Source organism: Camelina sativa, chromosome 6, assembly GCF_030686135.1.
Source record: "Camelina sativa cultivar CO46 ecotype springtype chromosome 6, ASM3068613v1".
Taxonomy (NCBI): domain Eukaryota; kingdom Viridiplantae; phylum Streptophyta; class Magnoliopsida; order Brassicales; family Brassicaceae; genus Camelina; species Camelina sativa.
The window spans coordinates 23,728,823-23,747,626 of NC_141885.1; the positions used below are offsets into that span (position 1 = coordinate 23,728,823).

Sequence of the window (18,804 nt, forward strand, 5' to 3'; positions counted from 1 at the left end):
TTCCAATGTTGTCTTACGATTGCTCCTATTACCATCATACCAGCTAGCAAATAACACAATCCTCAAGAGGGAAGTAGAATCACATAAAATAGCAAGAAAGATAAGAAAACTTGACATGGTTCTCTCATGGGAATAGGTTTAACATTGTGAAACCTATAACTAAAAAAAACTGGATCATCATGTTCAATAGCTGAATCAAGCGAGATTGGAAGTTATCACAGTAGATTAACAAGACCTCATATCTAATACTTAGACTAAGAGAAATGTGAAAAACGCAACAAGAGGCTTTAAGCAAATGCATGCCCGAGTTAAGGAAGTTTAGCTCAAAGTCTTTGATAGAAACTCGTGAACCTAAGAATATCTGCAGAAACGAATAAAACAGATTCCAGAGTAATCCACAAATCCTGTTGATAGAGAGAGGCTCGCTCACACACAATCGTAAGTATAATTTTCTATCGAAAGATCCAAGATTTCGAATAAATTCAATCAAACTGATTGATTGATCGATCACCACTAAAGATATAAACCCCAAATCTAGCAATTAGCTTAACCAGAATCGAGGTTCGATTTCAAACCCAATAAAAAAAGATCGAGTTTTTTTTGTCCCACCAAATGACTCGTTGAAAGGCTCAATAAAATGAGCAGTTGAAGAGGCAGAGAGAGAGAGAAGTAGAGGAAGAAGGAGATTACTTACAGGTGAGATGAGATGAGTATTGGAGAAATCTTGTCGAAAAGACGAAGCTTGCGATCTGTTTCTAACTTGAACCATCAAATTCATCTCTCAATGAAGGAAAAAAAAAAGAAGAAAAAAACAGAACCGGGTTGACCCGGTTAGACTCTATTCGGGTCAGAACCCGACCACATGGCTTCAGTGAAAAGAAAAAAGTTTTTAAAATACAGTCCTATGTAAAAAGCAAAGCAATCAACATAGAAGCTCTGAGAATCTTCTTATAACAACAATGAGATGAAAGAATACTGCTGATGTACACAAATCATGCTGCTTTTTTGAAAGGAACAATCAAAAATCTCTATTGGGATTTTTTTACTTTTCTTTCTACTAATCAGCTGTTCTGAAGAGATACACAGAGGGAAAACAAAAAAAATGCTATATAACTTTGATGTTCCTGTATGGTGGAATCAATTCTACACATTTTGTAAAGGATATTCTTGGAAGAATTTGTCTTCTTCTTTTTTCCTATATTGTACAAGAAGGCTACAAAAAAAAGGGTTTTGAATCAATATGTGTTTGTATTGTGTTTCACTGTGTCTTCTATCTTCAAGCACTCTTCTTCCATCTATCTGACTCTCCTGATGATTTCCACACTTGCTCAGGCTGAGACTTTTCACATATGCAATCTGGCTGTGGGTTTGCATAGAAGTTTTCTTCCAGCCGAGGGAATTCACCTGGAAGTCTCGCATAAGGAGCTCCTATCCTGCCATTATGTAATCTCTTCACCTCTGAAGAAAACTCATCCCAAGACATGATACCTTCGTCTAAATGATCTATCAGTCTCACGAAATTTAACCTGCCATATCAGTCAAAACGTTACACAAAAGAAAAGGCAGTTGCAAAAGGATTGATTATGATTGATTCAAACCTGTCTGGATTGATAGTCTTCTTAAACCCTTCAAATCTCCGGTGCCCTTGTACCGCCTTAGCCATGTTCCCATCATATGTATATACAAAAACATCGCTTTCAAGTGCCACAATGTAATCCAACGCAGCCAGGCGATTCTGGTACGGCTTAAAGGGTTCTAACTCTTCTTCAGTTGCTAATGTTGAATGAGCAAAGACGTTTGGGTACTCTTCTCTGAAAGCATCCATACTGTTTCCTCCATAGATTTCACCAGCAACTATGTATACATTCGTTGAGGATGGATATCCCATTGCCTTCAGAAATATGGCTGCTTCTCGAGGAGACATCGGGCAACCGCCTTGGATCCGCCTCTCTCTGCTGTCAATCTCTTTCTCCTTCCAATGTTTAACATTATACCTCATGATTCTCAGCTCTTCAGCTTCTCCAGCTGTGAGATTGTGGCTGCAGCCTGTAAAGGCAAGCATATCTTTCTCGTATCTGCATTTCAAATTCTCATTTTTCAACCACCTTGTGTGAAAAAATGAAACTGAGGGCTGCATAAAGAAAGAAACATCACAGTACCTTAAGTGCAGAGCAATGAAAGGTTCACTGTTGTTACGTAACCGGTTAACCAAAACTTTCCCTAAATCCTCAATCTCTCTGGAGTACCCTAATGCTTGGTAATTAGCAAGGCATCTCAGCCGTTGGATTGATGGTGGCAAGCCATTGTTGGCGAGGCGTGAATCAGTGTGTGTGAACTTTATCACCTTATGTTTTTTCAAGAGCGGTAACATCTCGCTTCTGTAGTAACTAGCCTGCACAATGCACAAATCTTTTAACCACAAACGCCGCTATAATCCGAATTTGGGGATGGTAGAAACAAGGAGCACAGACCTTGGACCAAGAAACAGGAGCCTTGAGGAGAGGTCTCATGGCTGCATATCGTGGAGGTAAGTACTCGACAATGTCAACATCATCTTTCAATACGTTCATGAAGTGTCTCCAGTCAAAAATATCTTTGAAAGTACTGCAAATCACAAAGAATTAACTCTTTTAAATTCCACTTCTTTTTCTAGGAGAATATCTTTGTTGTGTAGGGAGTAAATAAGATAAAACCTTGGGTCAGTCCAGAAAGATTCATGGTCAAGGAGAGGAAGGACAAGAGTTGCATTCATAATCTTTGCTGCAGCAACCATGTCACATATCTGCATTTCATATGAAAAAAAAAAACAAGATAAGAAACACCAGAGATCAAACTTCTGTAAAACACACTTTGACATGAACTCTCTCACTCACCCCAGTTCTCATCTGATTCAATCCGCCATTCGAGTGTACTAAAAGATAGCCGTTGGTTTTCCTACGCAGCCCTGATATCAAACACAAATTCAGAAAACTAGAACGTTGTTGGTTTAAAAAATCAGGAAATGCAAGTTCGTGTCTTTACTTGAACGGTTCTTCGGACGTGACACACACTGGTGAAAGTTTCCGCTTTCAGGTTTCTGCCATATTTCCGGAATCTGTAAAATTGCCAAATCAGCGGACAATCAAGTCAAAACATAAAAATGAGTGTGGCTTTCATACGTTGCAGAAACAACCAAAGATAATAAAGCTAGAGTCAAAGGTCATAAATTTCGATCATCCCACTCCCAACAACAAATGCATTGTTTTGGAAACTTATACCGTTTCAAAAAACCCAAAGGAGTTAAAAAAAAAAAAAAACATTAAGATCTTTCCTTATTTAGTATTCACACCATCCACCAGATTTGACACAGAGAACAAAACCTCAGGCCTTTTAGATTTGATTATTCAATAATGCATTCCAGCAACACATAGTCGAAGGTCAATGGGAAACTGGTAATCCATACCAAACTAAAAAGGCTGCTCAAAATCCAATTTTGACTAATTCCTCGTCAAATTCATTATTAACGAATCTCAGAAATTATGCAAAAACGAATTTTGATTTCGTAAAAAGCTTATATGATTCGTTTTAGTTTAATGATTTAATCCTCCTACCCCACTTTTTTATATTTGGAAATTTTCCCGAGAAAAAGACAGAAAAAAAAAAAACAAAGCGCCAATTTCCGTTAAAAATCCAATCTTTGACCCCAAAAAAAATCTTCAACGGAATTAGAAAACAGAGGAAAAAATTAGCAACAAAACGCTTTCTGGGTTTTTGATTAGAAAGCTCAAAACTTTTTCAGGAAAATAAATAACAACTGATCAAATGACGAAACTAATGTTTCAAATTCATAAGAATCTGAAATGCGTATAGCTTAAAAGTTTTGATTTTTTTTTTTTGTCAAGGAAGAAAGAAACATACGGGAAGCTTTTCAACGACGACGTTCTCCGTCATTGCACGTTGAGCCATTGACCAATCTTCGTGTAACGCCCGTACGACGACGAGCTCATTCAAATCTCTCCTGTGCGCGTGGTCAACGACGCGCCCACTCATGAGAGAGACTCTAAGGAAGAGAGAAGCGACGACGAGGATCATGAGAAGACCCAAGATCCGACGACCCATGTTTCTCCCGGAACAAAAGAACCAACCTTGACCAACCACAGCCGTTGATCCGCCACCGTCGCATAGAAACGGTAACCGTAGTTTACGTAGGAGAAGGTACCGAATCGTCGGGTGGTGATGGTGGTGATGATAATCGTGGTGGTAGTGGGATCCGCTAGAGGAGGAACCAATTGAGGAAGGTGAGGAACACGCGCCGCCTTGTAAACCGGATTCTCCGTCGTCTAAATCAGGCGAGACGGAGATGTTGACAGTGTTGTTGTTGTTGCAGTAATCAGAGGAAATGGAGGGTCGTTCGGAGGTTGTTTCTAAGGAATCTCCGACACGGCGGCGTGTGGTGGTTGTAGGGGCAGTGATTGGTGCAACGGCCAAAGGGCTTGCACCGGCCGCCGACATATCGCCGCCTGAGAAAGCAAAATCAATCTCCGGGAAAGCGCCAAATTGAAAAAAAAAAAAAGGATTGATTTTTTTTTTTTAAGAGAGAGAGAGAAGAAAAAAAAGTTGGTTTTTTTTTTTTTTTTTGTGCTTGTTTAATAAGTTCGTTGGTGTGTTATTTTGATTTTAGGAGGGTGTTAGCAGTGGTTGGGCATGTTATGGTTTTATTTTGGGGTTTCTGTATTAGCCACCGTGAGATTCGGCTATAAACTTTTTTTTTTCTTCTCATCTCTCTCTTTTCATGAGTTTGTGTATTTATATATAGTTTAGATATGCTATGTAAGTATGTGTGTGTGGACCTTTTGCTAATCATTTTTTTTTTTTGGTTGATTTTACATTCTTTTTAAAATTATGGTGTGTTGGGTAATTCCCAAATGGGATCTTATTTTGATTAATCTCAAAAGATCAACTTTAATAACTTTAATGTAGTACAAATCTTCATAAGATATAGTTTTTAGGATATAACAAGACTGAATTATGGGCTACTTTACAAAATATACAACAATTTTTTATAGTTTGTTGTAGCACATTGGTTAAATTTATCTGATTAATGTATTTTCAGGTTTGAAGGCCGGTAGTGGAAAATAAATACAAATCTTAATGGTGGAATGTAATTATGTAAGTAACTTACCAACTAAAAAGAAAAAAAAACAAACGGTAATATTTACCAAAACATGAAAATGTCGTAATTTTTGTTTTCACCTAAAAAAAATGTAAGTGAAAATTCATTATGAAAATAAATAGGTACTACATTATAATCCGCGGTGTATTGCGGAGTAAGTTTTTTTTATTTATTTATTTTGTTAATATACTATTTTAATACTAATTTTGCTAATATACTTTTTGTTAATTTTAGTGATTTAATATATAAATCGTGGTATACCGCACAATAATTTTTCTTTACTATAATCTTAATTAAATCAGTTTGATTCGACATATTTTATATTGGTGTTGTTAAAACATTAAAATGAGGATTTAACCCGTATTGAAATATCATATTACTGATAGTTTATTTTTTAGTATTATTAATTCAATCATGTAATGTCATATAACCCGTCATGTAATATAATTCGTTTGTGTAATTTTGAAAATTTAATATGTTTAAATATTTATAATTTTAAAATTTTTATTAAGTTTAGATTTATTATTTATAAATTATAAACTTCTTAAAATTTTATGATTTACTATATAAAGTAAATTTACTCTATATGTATATTGAACACATACTTTTTATATTAATTGAGTAATATATGTTTGTTTTAAAAAATTCAAATCACAATATATGCAGGAAAAAAATACCTTTTTATTAATTTTATGTATTATATGATGATTCACTACATTTAAATTTTAAAATCAAAAAGAGATGATAGGAGAATAATTTTTTTTTAATTTGGAATAAATCTTCTAAATATCTTTATTAATTATAAAACATTATATATATAAATATTTAAAATATTTTAATTGTGTTTGGTTATAAAGATAGTAGAGAAAATTAACTAAACTTGTTTGGATATGAATATAAACATTAAATAGCATTCAATGCAAAAACTTTCAAAAAAACATTTTTGAGCAAAAACTGCTGCAAAAATACTAGTATATATATAGTTGTTTATTTATGACAATTGGTTGACAATTTATGTTTCTTTATCTTACATATGTAAAAAAATTTAACAATTGTAAAGTAAGAAAAGAATTGTTTACTAATATCTGAAGAATTTACAAACTTCTTAACAAATTTTTAATATATTTTTAATAATTCTATGTTTTTATCAAATACAATTTAGGATATATTAAAATTCATTACAAATATTTAGCTTATTTAAAATATAAGTGTATATTGGTAAAGTAATATTACATTTCTGCAAAATATATCCAACCACACAACTTAAACATAGTAATTTTATCATGTGATATTTTCTTATGCATTTTTTAATACTACTAAAATGTCATATTGGATTATGTTATGTTTACTAATGGAAGTCTAACTATAGAGAAAACGCTAAACTACACGTTGCACAAATAGTTGTTTACAAATGAAAAATAAATTCTATTGCACAACGCTAATATAATTTTTGCTATAAGATTAGATTTATCTTTTGCTTTTTCGAGTTTCTTTATATTAGATGCTCCATATCCTTCTTCATAATCCAAAAATGAATCTTCTATGTTTGGCCTCCAAATCCGCATATGTTAATTTTAGCGTCCGTGATGGTTTCTTCCACATTTTATATAGGATAAAGCCAGCGACATGTACATGAGTTTTGAGATAGGAACCCCTGAATTATATTATCATAGAACACCATTGTCACGAGCGATGTAATAACAAAAGCCTCGATCGGGTTGAAGTGGTCAAATGATATCTTATATTTGTCTCTTCTTAATCCACCATAGACAATAAACAATAGTTCAATCGAACCTTTTTTCGGGAAAAGAGACTACACAGAAAAGGTTATTGGCCGGAGATGGAAGAGAGTGTAATCTCCTTCAAGATATTTGCATGAAACAAATTGTCCATAAGATCGCATAGAGAAATACGTTTTGCTTTCTTGTTTTAAAATACGTTTTGAAACAAAAGAGTACTAAACGTTCTATATTAATTTGTTCCTTTTCTTGAGAGTTTGTAAAGTGTAAACTCTTTTATATTGGCAAACCTCGCGAGGACATTTTAACTATTTTAATAAATACATGCAATCTTATCAAAAATTTAAGAATCAACAAAACTTTATATTTACCTTCTTTAAAGTATAGTTCTAACCTATCCCACAACAAAAATGGTTCATACCCGATTCACTAACTCACCCCACACCCCTACATGTGCCACGCCACACATGTCGTTCGTTTACCCTTAATTATTATTATTATGATTTTTTAATTTGGAGAAATGAACAATCCAACTTAGTTGCTATCACTACATGTTTTAAAAAGCATTATCTTTTCCTTTAAATGTTTCAGGTTTAGCTAATTTTTTACACAAGAAAATGAAAAACGTACAATTAACATTTGATTAAGATGTTATCATGTGGGGGCAAACCTTAGATTTGCAGCCAATATAATTGGACACGTACATCATCAGCCTCCTATCTCTTGCTACCACGTGTATACATTCCAAACACTTTGCGGATCTCAAGCCGGTCGGCAAAAGCACCAGCGTGAAATTCGTCATTCTGCATCTTCTTCGTGCCTTTGATGGCCGTTGGATCCGAATCAGACGGCCGATACACGATCTATCTCGATCCAACATGTGAACTTGTCATTTGCGTAAGTCAAGTACCAAAATCATTTGTATATCTTTCGGACGAGGTATACACAAAATATATTGTGATGTGCTAGAAAATTAAAAATCATACTTGTATTCTATGAATATTGTCGTATGTAAACAGATTTTGGTTGTAAATGAATGTATACGTATATTGTAGATCAATGATAGACGTTTTGTTTATCTTTTAGAACTTGATGACCTATGTTAAGATAAAATTGCTTTTATAACAAGATTTCGTTTGTGAATTAACCAATCATATAGAAACGGTAGAATTGTGTTTCTTAAGGCGAAAATGCAACTAGAAGAAGGAATCGTAGAAGATTTTGGTTTTATATGGAAATCTCTTATTTGTGGATGATGTATGCGTCTTTTTTTTTTTTAATTATTTCTTAAGAAGTATTTAAAAAAACTAGTTTGGTGATTTAGAACTATTGGAGTATATAATGACATAAAGACACGCAACCATAGTTCTTCCAAAGAAAAAAGTGAGGAGAGCAAGAATAATTCTGTTAAAATCAACATAAAATTCAAATGTGTGTTCATTTTGCACTGAAATGATTTATTTGGGAAGTGATCGTTGCAGGTGAAGAGTGAACATAACGAAGACATACGCACGCAAAAATCGTTGTGATTAGCTGGACAGGATCATTGCTTTACTTCTTTGTACCTTCGTTCATGTTCTTGTATAAATCAAGATTTTTGTTGAAGCTAAATTTTTCACATGTATTTGTTCTTCTGAAAAGTTGAATCATCTCTAATTGTAGTTGGAAATTAATGGACTACAGTATTTGAAAGGAACAACTATACTCGCTATAAAATACAAATAAAATCGTATACATATATATATATACTGACTTATTCTAATAAATCTTTATAAAAAAACTCAACATATGTGATATGTGGAACTATAGGTTCAGTTACCTTCTTAACAAGTTGATCCCCTTAACTAAGCATGATCAAGACGATTCTCTACTCTATTGTCTTTTTTAGCCTTTTGGATAAACATTATTTCGAGACATTTTACTGTTGACAAAAAAAAAAAAAAGACATTTTACAAAATTTTCAAGTGAACCCAAAACTTTATATTCAAAATATTAAAGTCTTGGGTCTCGACCTCAAACCTTAATTTACTTTGATGGACCGTTCCATGTTCGAACATCTTTACATTCTTAATTTAGTTAAGTCAGATTTTTGGATTCTCATGAGTCATATAGCATTAGTTCATGGCTATCATTGTTTATTCACTATGCTATATGAAGCTAAAACGAAAATAGAAGAACCAAAATCGATGTGAGATTCTTAGCAAGGTCTTACCATGGTGATGAGAAATTAAAAGAAACAAATGTCGGGTCGGGTAAGAATTTGTGAAAAATTTGGAATTTCTTAATCTATTTTAGAGATTTTTGTTAGTTTTACAACAACCAATAACGATCGTGTGACTAAAATGAATGAGTACTTTATTTGTTTTAAGAAAAAAAAAACGTTTTGTACTTAAATGTTAAATTTTAAAGGTTGAATATATTTTTAAATGTTTAGGGTAAGAAAAAGGATTGATTTGCAAATTTCCGTTATTTAAGTTGGAGAGAGAGAGAGAGAGAGAGAGAGGAAGGTTTTAAAACTCAAAATATCGCAAAACCCTAAAAAACAGTTTGGGTTTTTTCTTTGCCTCCCTCCCCACTCTCAATTCCAAAACACTGCGCCGGAGAAAAAGACATGGAGACGGAGACAGACCAAATATACCATCTCGATGTCGGAAATCTCCTAGGTTTCAATCCGAATCATCGTTTCCCTTCCGCTCCTTCTTCAAGGTTCGTCCTTTCTCGTCTTATCTATCTCCCTGAACCTTGTGTTAAGTTTTTTGACGGCGGCGGCTTGATATATATATATATACATATTTTTTGTATTGATTAGTTGATTGAAGGTGGGTTTAGCTTCATACTAATGATTACTGAATTAGAGAAGTAAAAAGATACATTTTTCATAGAAAAGCTTTGATTTTTCATAGACTCTAAGGTCTCTTTATGTTCTATTTAAGTACCTTAAACCATGACCCAATTGAAAAAAGTTGTGTGTTGGTTGTTAATTTCAGCGACCTCTCTCGGTGCTGTTAGTAGTTTTGGGAGTTAAATCATCTTTCTGAGTGACAATCTTATCTAATTAAAACAATGCTGTGTCGCTATCACATAATATTGTTTTGAGTTGAGTTACTTGTTTCTTGTTTAGAGTTTATTTTGTTGCTATCCTTGATGAGTGTTTCTTCGAATTATATTAGGGAGGAGCTTGTGAAGGAGTGCCTTGAAGAGAGCAGAAAACTTGTTCAGGCAATAGCTAACGCTCTTTTCAACTTTACTTCAACTGAAACTAATGATGGTCCTATTGTCCAGTTGCCTCCTCCTACTACCAAACTTCCTAGAGAGAAACACGTAAGACCTTCTTTTTTTTTTTTAGTTTTTACTGATGTTGTTATAATATGGGTTTTGGGAGTTTGCAAAATTAGACTACACATGGATATAACCAGTTTAAATGCAAACAAGGGAGTTCTTGTATGATCTTAATAGATCTAGCATCTTACAAGGGTGTTCATGGTTTGCTCATCACTTATTTTCTGAATGTACTTTAGTATGCTAACCTTCTCCTTTTTTTTCCCAGGTTCCAAGGCCTAAGCCTCCTACAAAGTGGGAAGAATTTGCGCTTAAGAAAGGTAAAGCTATTTGAGAAATTGTCTTGAAGATTGCAAGGTTGAGATTTAGATTGGTTGACGACCTCTTTGTTCTATAGTTTGAAGTTACTGATGTTTATTTTGTTTGAAATTGTTCTTGCTTCTGTTTTTTTAGGTATACAGAAGCGTAAGAAGGACAAAGTTGTCTGGGACGAACAAACTGATCAGTTTAAGCGTCGCCATGGTTACGACCGTGTTAATGATGATAATGATGTTCCCATTATTGAAGCAAAGGCAACAGATGGTAGGTGTTGAGGGAAAAATTATCTTATCTTTGTTGTTTTGGCACCTAGATTAATCTTGTTAGATACATTGTTTAAATCTAATCTCTTTGAGTGTGAAGACTGTATATGGAGTTTCATTACAAGTTGTATTTTCCTACTATTTATGAAAGCTTTTGGATAACTGCAGAACCAGGAGAAGATCCTTTTGCCAAGAGACTAGACGAGAAAAAGAAGAGAGTGGGAAAGCAACAAAAGAATAGACTTCAGAATTTAAAGGCAGCTGAAAAAGCTGGTGCTTTACCGAGGTAAAACAGCTTCTTTGATTGGTATATGGCATATGTTATCCCTGCCTGAGATAGTATACCGATATAGTTGCTAAACTTTAAGTTTTATCTGACGAAAAGAAATTTAACTCAATCCTAGCTCCATATAGGATGTCTTTATGAGTTAAAGCCTGATTAGTTGCTTGTTATTTGTCAATCCTGGCTTCAGTTTTTGGTTTGAGCTGTTCATTTTTATGCTCAACGTGGGGTTATCATACCACCTGTTTCATGGGTTTTTGAAAACTGACGATCTAACTGGGTCAACAATCTTTGCAGCCATGTCCAACTTGCTGCAACATCATTACCCATATCAGGCACGAAATCTCAACCAAAGAAAATTGGAAAGGATGAACTTGGAGACGTAGCAGGTTTAGCCGCTACTTCAACCGCTAGTGGTGGAAAATTCGATAAAAAGTTGCCTGGAGAAAAAGCTCCGAAGAAGCAGGGTAAACATCACAAGGTAATATTCAGCAATAGTTTCCCTCCTTTGACATGTGATATTTAATCTTCTATCTAAATGACCATATCTGTTGATATTTGTGGGATATTTGCAGTATTTACCGGTTGTAGCAGGGCGCGGGGCTGTTAACCCAGAAAAAGAACAGACTAATAATGTACTTAGCAAGATATTCTCAAAGCATTCGCATGAGATTCTCAATGTCGGCAAGGTAAAACCAAAATACTTCTCAGCGCTCCTCTCTGGTTTTGATCTATTGCCTCTGATGTTTGTATGTGAAAAGATTGTCTTAATCTGTTGCATATAATATGATTTTAGGCGATAAACATGTACAACGTCAAGAAGGAGAAGAAGAAGTCAGGAAGGTCAGACAAGTCAGGACGATCAGACAAGTCAGGACGATCAGACAAGTTGAAACCTAAGAAGGACATCACCAAGAAGCCTGCCAACAAAGCCAAGTGAAGAGACTCTCCCATGTCTTACTTACTCTTCTATCTGTCTTCATCTTCTATCACAAAACAAATTTTGAGTTGCTCCGTATCTGTTACAGCAATACTTTATATTTACGTTTACGTTTATTTAATCTTATTGACTTCATTTTGCACCATAAAACAATTTTAAAGCTCACAAGGTCTAGAAATCCAGTATAATTTTCACTTTAAAGCTCTCAATTTCCCCATCTTATTGGCCTTTCGGCCACAATAATACACATACCACATGTACTGCTGTGTTTACAAGCATTCTCTCTTGCGTCTTTACATTCAAGCAACTCTTATTTTTTCAAACCTTTAACCACTCAAGACAAGGACACAAACCCCAACAGAACCTTGCTGGGTAATAATCTTTCAAGTATATCTCTTTTCCAAAACCGATTATGTAAAAGCTGAATGCTTTCCCACGGTCTTCCATGGTGACACGAGTCACAGGGACAACAGATATGGTGTGTCTCTCGCATACCACATTCGCCGTCGGTGGAACTTCAGCTCTTAATGAGATAACTTCTGAGGAGAACCTGTTGAGGAAATATGAGTCAGCAAAGTATGCTGGCGTGCACTGGTAAGCTTGTGTGTTGCAAAGCTGAACTCCTTCTGCTCTGTCAAATACTTCTTCTGGTACTGAACCAGCCCCTCTTGTTGCATTCACCTTTCGCTTCGACAGAGTCTTCCTGTCAAACCCCGAAAATAAAAATCAAATTTTACAATTGCCACACAAAGCTATTATACCTTCTTGAAGAATTTGTAAAACTTACCATCTTACAACTGCGATACTGCTTGTAAGAAGAGAACCAGTACTGTCACAAGTCTGACATTTGATTAACCCGCGAGATTGGCAAGTTGGGCAAGGAAGCTTTCCCTTACCACTACAGCCTGCGCATCTGTGGAGAAAATAAGGTTCTCTGTAAAATAGACACAGTTTGCATATTGCAACCATCAAAGTGAAATTTTGAGTTCTTATGAACTTACATTGTGTCAGATCCATCTTTATGAGCAACCAAACCTCTTCCATAGCAAGCGGGACACTTCATCACTTGATTCTCCTTGTAATATCCCGGGTCTCCATCAGCATTGCACGTTGGACATACTACATCTCCTCTTCCTGTGCAACCTGTGGATGAATTATACCGAGCATCATCAGTCTCTACAAGATTCAAATTGTCCTAATGGTAGTCATAGACATAAATATTATTACTTTTGCACTTCTCAACAGTCTCAGAATTAGGAACCGGGACTTGAGTTTCTTTATACGGAACAAACAGAGTAGGAAACTGCGATCTCAGGTCAAGTTCCCATAACCCTAGTTCAGCTCCATGTTTCTTTCCATTGACATTTCCGCCACTGAAAGGCAATGTCTGTGTTAAAGCTTCCCTCTCCTCAATAAAAGTGTCAAGAGTTCCCACATAAACATTGCAGTCTTCGACAGAATGAATCTTCCATGTACGAGCAGGACGGCTTCCCCAACAACAACGATGGCCAATATGATCAAGAAGCAGCTCCCTTATCTCAATCTCATCAAGAAACTGCCTGAAAACATTTACATAAGTTCCAACACATGTTAAGCTAGTGCTAGATAACAACAGCAATAAGATCAAACGTAGGAACCATGTAATCACTGGACTTACCTTTGCAATTCATGACCTGCTCCAGATGCAGTTGGATAACCAATAGCTTGAGCTGTCAAACGCCAAGCATTATAAACAGAGCTAATGTAAATCAACGTTATGTCATTCAGAATCATCATAAAGCCCGAAAATTTCAAGAACCCGAGAGAGAAGAAGTGATGTTTAAGAGGAAATGATGAAACTTTCACAAAGCCGATCAATAAACTAAAAGGCAGGCCAATACAACATTTTGAAGGATCAGGAAAAATGGAACGAGACTTACGAGTGGGTAATGAAACGGGGGTGTTTACAACAGGAGGGTAGAGAGACGGAGGATCAGAAACTGCGGAAGCGGTACGGATTTCTTCGACGGTGACGCCAGCTCCGGCGAAAGAAGGGTTACGAGCAGAGGAGCTATTTCTCTGTAGGTACTGGTACGAATCCCATCTATCGGATTCATTCGTTTTCTCTGATCCTAAAATGAGAATTCCGACAAGATAGATTATGAAACAGAGAACTCAAAATGAGATTTTTACACAGAGGAGATGATGAAGTTTCTTCTGAATTTTTGTGAATTACCTGAAAGCAGAGGCTTATCCATGGATTACGAATTCTCTTTTGTCTGCCAAATAAACAAAAAAAAAGAGATAAAGTTATAGAGATTTTCTGAGAGTTACAATTCGATCTTCTTCTTCTTCTTCTTCTTCTTTTCCTTCTCCGTGTGAAGAAATTTCAATACATCATTACAAGAAACAGAGAGAGAAGCGGGTTTTGTTGTCGGGTTTGGTCGAACCGGATTGGGTCGGATCAGATAAGGTCCGGGTAGAACCGGGTCCTTAAATGCCACGTGTGAAACCGTTGAAGACTTCACCCACTTGTTTTTTTGATGTTGTTAAGTTAATTTAAAGGAGGTTGTGTGTCATGGGGGATGGGGGCATCTCGCCAAGAAATCTTTTTTCATGTTCTTTCATTCCGTTCATATTTAAAACCCTTGAATATAAAACATCATTCCAACCAATTTCACTTATGGTTATGAACAAATAACATTTTCCGTCTGATTATGAATTATGATAGTTGTTGACCTGAATTATTTGTATGAACAGCATCTTCGTTTGTCTAGCACATATTCCGGAGTGATCACAAAATGGGTATTTTGACTTCTATTTTTTTTTTTTTTTTTGGGTGCCATGTCCGGACCAAAATATACCTAGATCCATGATCCTCGACTCTAATGTAGTTTTTGGTGTGTATGTAATGTTTCTATGTTCGAGTGTTGTGATATCATTCATACGAATCTCACAATAGTCATGAGCGTGACTTTCGTTTCTCCTAAGTCCACGTCCTAACATAGCTTTCTCGCCTCTTTGACCATTATATAATATCCTACTGGAAACAACTAGTAAACATAGTTTGAGTTTTTGTTTTTTCTGTTTGGTCTTAATATGTAATAAGAAAATGGATAGAGACACGAAGTACGCCTAAATTAAGTGAACAACCCACTGACAAAGTAAACGGAAGAATAATCAAATCGCACGATAGATAATTGCATTGCCGGTCTGTTTTATCTCATTATATAATACATAAGTAGAGAAATTGGGTGAGATAATGCAGAATGCAAAATCATGACTTAAAAAATTTACTATATGACGCGGTTTTAAATATGAGACAAATGAATTGATGACAGAGTTGAGTAGACAGAGAGAACGAGTTTGGTTAGGTAATGGTTTGAACACTACTTACCGACAACCACTCGCGTCCACATTTGAATTCTTTCTTAGTTTCTTTCTCTCTCTCTCTCCCACTCAAATTACTCAGTCACGCCTTTCCGATTTCCTCAATCTTTCATGGCGGTATCTCTCTTAAATCCCCTCACTACTCATTCTCGTGTGTGATTCTCCCCTCTAAGATCCGCATTCTCTGTACTCTTTCTTCTTCCCTCTCAAGCTCGCTCTCCAACCATGGCCGTGTCAGTGCCAGTGCCATTGTTTCAGTTTCTACTCTTTCTTGTTCTTTCGAGAGCGAGTTATTCGTCTTCTGAGTACTTAATTGGTGTTGGAAGCTATGACATCACTGGTCCTGCAGCTGACGTCAACATGATGGGATACGCTAACTCAGATCAAATCGCTTCTGGTATTCATTTCCGGTTACGAGCTCGTGCCTTCATCGTCGCTGAGCCACAAGGTAACCGCGTCGCCTTTGTGAATCTTGACGCTTGTATGGCTTCTCAAATCGTCACAATCAAAGTTCTTGAACGACTTAAAGCAAGGTTAGCTTCAAGAATCTTCGGATAGCTAGAATTGACATCTTCATTCGCTAAAGATTTGATCTTTGAGAAGAGTGTTAGTTGAATTTTGAACGAATCAATACGAATTTGTGATGGTGAAACATTTGCAGGTATGGTGATCTTTACACAGAGAAGAATGTAGCAATAAGTGGGATTCACACACACGCTGGACCAGGAGGATATCTTCAGTACGTCACATATATTGTGACCTCTCTTGGATTTGTTCGTCAATCTTTTGACGTTGTTGTTAACGGCATTGAGCAAAGCATTATCCAAGCTCACGAAAGCCTACGTCCTGGTTCTGCTTTTGTCAATAAAGGTAAAGTTACAATCTTTTCTCTTGTTTCCTTTAATGGTGTTGAGTATTTTTGTGTTTGTTTAAACCATTGTGTGTATGTGTGTGTGTGTGTGTGGTGATTTAATAGGGGATCTTTTGGATGCTGGTGTGAACCGAAGTCCAAGTTCTTACCTGAACAACCCTGCAGCTGAGAGGAGTAAATATAAGTATAACGTTGACAAAGAAATGACACTTGTTAAGTTTGTTGATTCTCAGTTGGGACCTATTGGTAGCTTTAACTGGTTTGCTACTCATGGGACTTCCATGAGCCGGACTAACTCGTTGATTAGTGGAGATAACAAAGGTGCAGCTGCGCGGTTTATGGAGGACTGGTTTGAGAATGGACAGAAGAATTCAGATAGCTCAAGAAATATCCCTCGGCGAGTATCAACCATTGTTTCTGATGTTAGGAAAAACCGTAAGTTTAATCCTTATCTTGAAGTTACCTAATCTAGCAATTCTACATTTGCAGTCATGTGTATGAAAGTTATGGTTTTGTTATTTCTTTGTTTCAGAGAGTCGACTTTTGGATATTTCAGCTACTTATAAGTCCTCTAAAGGACATTCTGTGGATAAGTCCCTTCTTGATGCTAAAGTCCGAGTAAGAAACGGTTCAAAGCGTAGATTTGTCTCTGCCTTTTGTCAATCAAACTGTGGTGATGTGAGTCCAAATACTCTTGGTACGTTTTGCATTGACACTGGCCTGCCTTGTGATTTCAATCACAGTACCTGCAATGGACAAAACGAATTATGCTATGGCCGTGGTCCAGGGTATATACTATACTGCTGCTTCTTGATTTTCTTATGTTTTTCCTCTCTGTCCAATTCTATCTTTTGCACATTTTGATTAGCGTTCTGTACTTTTGTTTTGGTAGCTACCCTGATGAATTTGAGAGTACACGTATCATTGGAGAAAAGCAATTCAAAATGGCAGTAGGACTTTTTAACAAAGCTACAGAGAAGTTGCAGGGAAAAATTGGTTACCAACATGCATATCTAGACTTCTCAAATCTTGATGTCACAGTTCCTAAAGCAGGCGGCGGCTCCGAGACGGTTAAGACATGTCCAGCTGCAATGGGGTTTGGTTTTGCTGCTGGAACTACTGATGGTCCAGGTGCTTTTGATTTCAAACAAGGAGATGATAAGGTAGTTTAGCTTTGCAACTATCATCTTCTTATTTCTCTCTGAATCTTTCTTTAACAAAACGATTATGTTATCTTATGTAATTCTTTTTTTTTAAGGGTAATGTCTTCTGGAGACTAGTGAGGAACGTGTTGAGAACTCCCGGTCCGGGACAGGTCCAATGCCAAAAACCAAAACCCATTTTACTTGACACTGGTGAGATGAAAGAACCATATGACTGGGCGGTGAGTGGCTCCATTCTCTGTTTCCTTGTAACTGATTAAAAAGATTTGAAAATGTAGTGTATTGACTAAGAGTAAACTGCATGAACTACAGCCTTCGATTCTTCCGATTCAGATGCTCCGCATTGGCCAATTAATCATCCTTAGTGTCCCCGGAGGTAGATAATAAGACTCTCTCTCTCTCTTCCTTATTCGTTTCCAAAAGAACTAAAAAGCCTAAACTTGGGATGGATATGTTATTGGATGCAGAGTTCACCACAATGGCTGGAAGGCGTCTCCGTGACGCTGTGAAGTCTTTTCTCATCTCTTTGAACAGCAAGGAATTTGGCAACAACCTCCATGTCGTGATCGCAGGTCTCACCAACACGTATTCTCAGTACATTGCCACTTTTGAAGAATACGAGGTTCAAAGATACGAGGTTTGTGAAAAAAAACATTATCTCCCTTGATTCAACTTTGTTTACATGTCACGCCATCATGCTTACCTTAACAGCTTTGTTGTTTTTTCCAGGGAGCCTCAACGCTATACGGACCACACACACTCACTGCTTACATCCAAGAGTTCAAGAAATTAGCCACAGCTTTGGTTAATGGTCAAACACTCCCACGTGGTCCGCAACCTCCTGACCTTTTAGACAAACAAATCAGTTTACTATCCCCTGTTGTCGTAGACTCTACTCCTCTAGGAGTCAGCTTCGGAGACGTCAAAGCTGATGTACCTCCAAAGTCAACGTTCAGGAGAGGTCAACAAGTGAACGCTACGTTTTGGTCGGGGTGTCCTCGAAACGATTTGTTGACGGAAGGATCTTTCGCTGTGGTGGAGACGCTGCAAGATGGAGGGACATGGGTTCCAGTGTACGACGACGATGACTTCAGTCTGAAGTTTAAGTGGTCAAGGCCTGCTAAGCTGAGCCCGGAGAGCCAAGCAACCATTGAGTGGAGGGTACCACAATCTGCGGCCGCCGGAGTTTATAGGATAAGACATTATGGAGCTTCTAAGTCGCTGTTTGGATCCATTAGTAGCTTCTCTGGCACTTCTAGCGCCTTTGTAGTTGTATGACATTATATTACTACATAAGTAAACATATCACTGCATAGTGTATAATTTATCAAACAAGAAAAGAGAAATTTGAGTTGACTTGTCCATCAAAATGATATCAAATATCTCAGGCTTCCTGTAACATCAAATATCAAGAGTTCAACCAATAT

The 18,804-nt window shown here is 36.5% G+C and overlaps 4 protein-coding genes across 4 annotated transcripts; 2 read left to right on the top strand and 2 right to left on the bottom strand.

Moving 5' to 3' along the window:
* Nucleotides 1-1,089: 1,089 nt before the first annotated feature.
* On the bottom strand, nucleotides 1,090-4,764 carry LOC104792592 (O-fucosyltransferase 19). Its single transcript, XM_010518778.3, has 8 exons — nucleotides 3,898-4,764; nucleotides 3,022-3,094; nucleotides 2,874-2,944; nucleotides 2,694-2,782; nucleotides 2,472-2,604; nucleotides 2,160-2,392; nucleotides 1,599-2,075; nucleotides 1,090-1,526 (listed from the first exon to the last, which is right to left on the bottom strand). Exons 1-8 carry the CDS (start codon nucleotides 4,489-4,491, stop codon nucleotides 1,277-1,279), a joined length of 1,920 nt encoding a protein of 639 aa, XP_010517080.1. The 5' UTR covers nucleotides 4,492-4,764; the 3' UTR covers nucleotides 1,090-1,276.
* Nucleotides 4,765-9,035: 4,271 nt separating this feature from the next.
* Nucleotides 9,036-12,124, top strand: LOC104792593 (ribosome biogenesis regulatory protein homolog). The gene is made up of 8 exons (XM_010518779.2): nucleotides 9,036-9,597; nucleotides 10,062-10,212; nucleotides 10,439-10,490; nucleotides 10,624-10,752; nucleotides 10,920-11,037; nucleotides 11,332-11,515; nucleotides 11,610-11,723; nucleotides 11,831-12,124. Exons 1-8 carry the CDS (start codon nucleotides 9,503-9,505, stop codon nucleotides 11,972-11,974), a joined length of 987 nt encoding a protein of 328 aa, XP_010517081.1. The 5' UTR covers nucleotides 9,036-9,502; the 3' UTR covers nucleotides 11,975-12,124.
* A 38-nt stretch (nucleotides 12,125-12,162) lies between these two features.
* On the bottom strand, nucleotides 12,163-14,487 carry LOC104792594 (uncharacterized). Its single transcript, XM_010518781.3, has 7 exons — nucleotides 14,190-14,487; nucleotides 13,894-14,085; nucleotides 13,632-13,683; nucleotides 13,202-13,533; nucleotides 12,976-13,117; nucleotides 12,762-12,887; nucleotides 12,163-12,677 (listed from the first exon to the last, which is right to left on the bottom strand). The coding sequence occupies exons 1-7, from the start codon at nucleotides 14,209-14,211 to the stop codon at nucleotides 12,293-12,295; spliced, it is 1,251 nt and encodes a 416-aa protein (XP_010517083.1). The 5' UTR covers nucleotides 14,212-14,487; the 3' UTR covers nucleotides 12,163-12,292.
* Nucleotides 14,488-15,178: 691 nt separating this feature from the next.
* LOC104792596 (neutral ceramidase 2) lies at nucleotides 15,179-18,733 on the top strand. The gene is made up of 9 exons (XM_010518783.3): nucleotides 15,179-15,876; nucleotides 16,005-16,213; nucleotides 16,320-16,649; nucleotides 16,747-17,002; nucleotides 17,107-17,377; nucleotides 17,473-17,598; nucleotides 17,690-17,753; nucleotides 17,845-18,014; nucleotides 18,107-18,733. The coding sequence occupies exons 1-9, from the start codon at nucleotides 15,569-15,571 to the stop codon at nucleotides 18,653-18,655; spliced, it is 2,283 nt and encodes a 760-aa protein (XP_010517085.1). The 5' UTR covers nucleotides 15,179-15,568; the 3' UTR covers nucleotides 18,656-18,733.
* Nucleotides 18,734-18,804: the final 71 nt, after the last annotated feature.

Excerpts from the sequence above, each read along its gene's own strand:
- LOC104792592 (XM_010518778.3), bottom strand. The coding sequence starts at position 4,491 with ATGTCGGCGGCCGGTGCAAGCCCTTTGGCCGTTGCACCAATCACTGCC. Across the intron at positions 2,783-2,873 it reads TGAATCAGATGAGAACTGGG|ATATGTGACATGGTTGCTGC; the intron begins GTGAGTGAGAGA and ends TATGAAATGCAG. Across the intron at positions 2,076-2,159 it reads TTCATTGCTCTGCACTTAAG|ATACGAGAAAGATATGCTTG; the intron begins GTACTGTGATGT and ends TTTGAAATGCAG.
- LOC104792593 (XM_010518779.2), top strand. The coding sequence starts at position 9,503 with ATGGAGACGGAGACAGACCAAATATACCATCTCGATGTCGGAAATCTC. Across the intron at positions 9,598-10,061 it reads CCTTCCGCTCCTTCTTCAAG|GGAGGAGCTTGTGAAGGAGT; the intron begins GTTCGTCCTTTC and ends GAATTATATTAG. Across the intron at positions 10,491-10,623 it reads AGAATTTGCGCTTAAGAAAG|GTATACAGAAGCGTAAGAAG; the intron begins GTAAAGCTATTT and ends CTGTTTTTTTAG.
- LOC104792594 (XM_010518781.3), bottom strand. The coding sequence starts at position 14,211 with ATGGATAAGCCTCTGCTTTCAG. Across the intron at positions 14,086-14,189 it reads GGATAAGCCTCTGCTTTCAG|GATCAGAGAAAACGAATGAA; the intron begins GTAATTCACAAA and ends TTCTCATTTTAG. Across the intron at positions 13,684-13,893 it reads CCCCGTTTCATTACCCACTC|CTCAAGCTATTGGTTATCCA; the intron begins GTAAGTCTCGTT and ends GGCGTTTGACAG.
- LOC104792596 (XM_010518783.3), top strand. The coding sequence starts at position 15,569 with ATGGCCGTGTCAGTGCCAGTGCCATTGTTTCAGTTTCTACTCTTTCTT. Across the intron at positions 16,650-16,746 it reads TTCTGATGTTAGGAAAAACC|AGAGTCGACTTTTGGATATT; the intron begins GTAAGTTTAATC and ends TCTTTGTTTCAG. Across the intron at positions 17,003-17,106 it reads TGCTATGGCCGTGGTCCAGG|CTACCCTGATGAATTTGAGA; the intron begins GTATATACTATA and ends TTGTTTTGGTAG.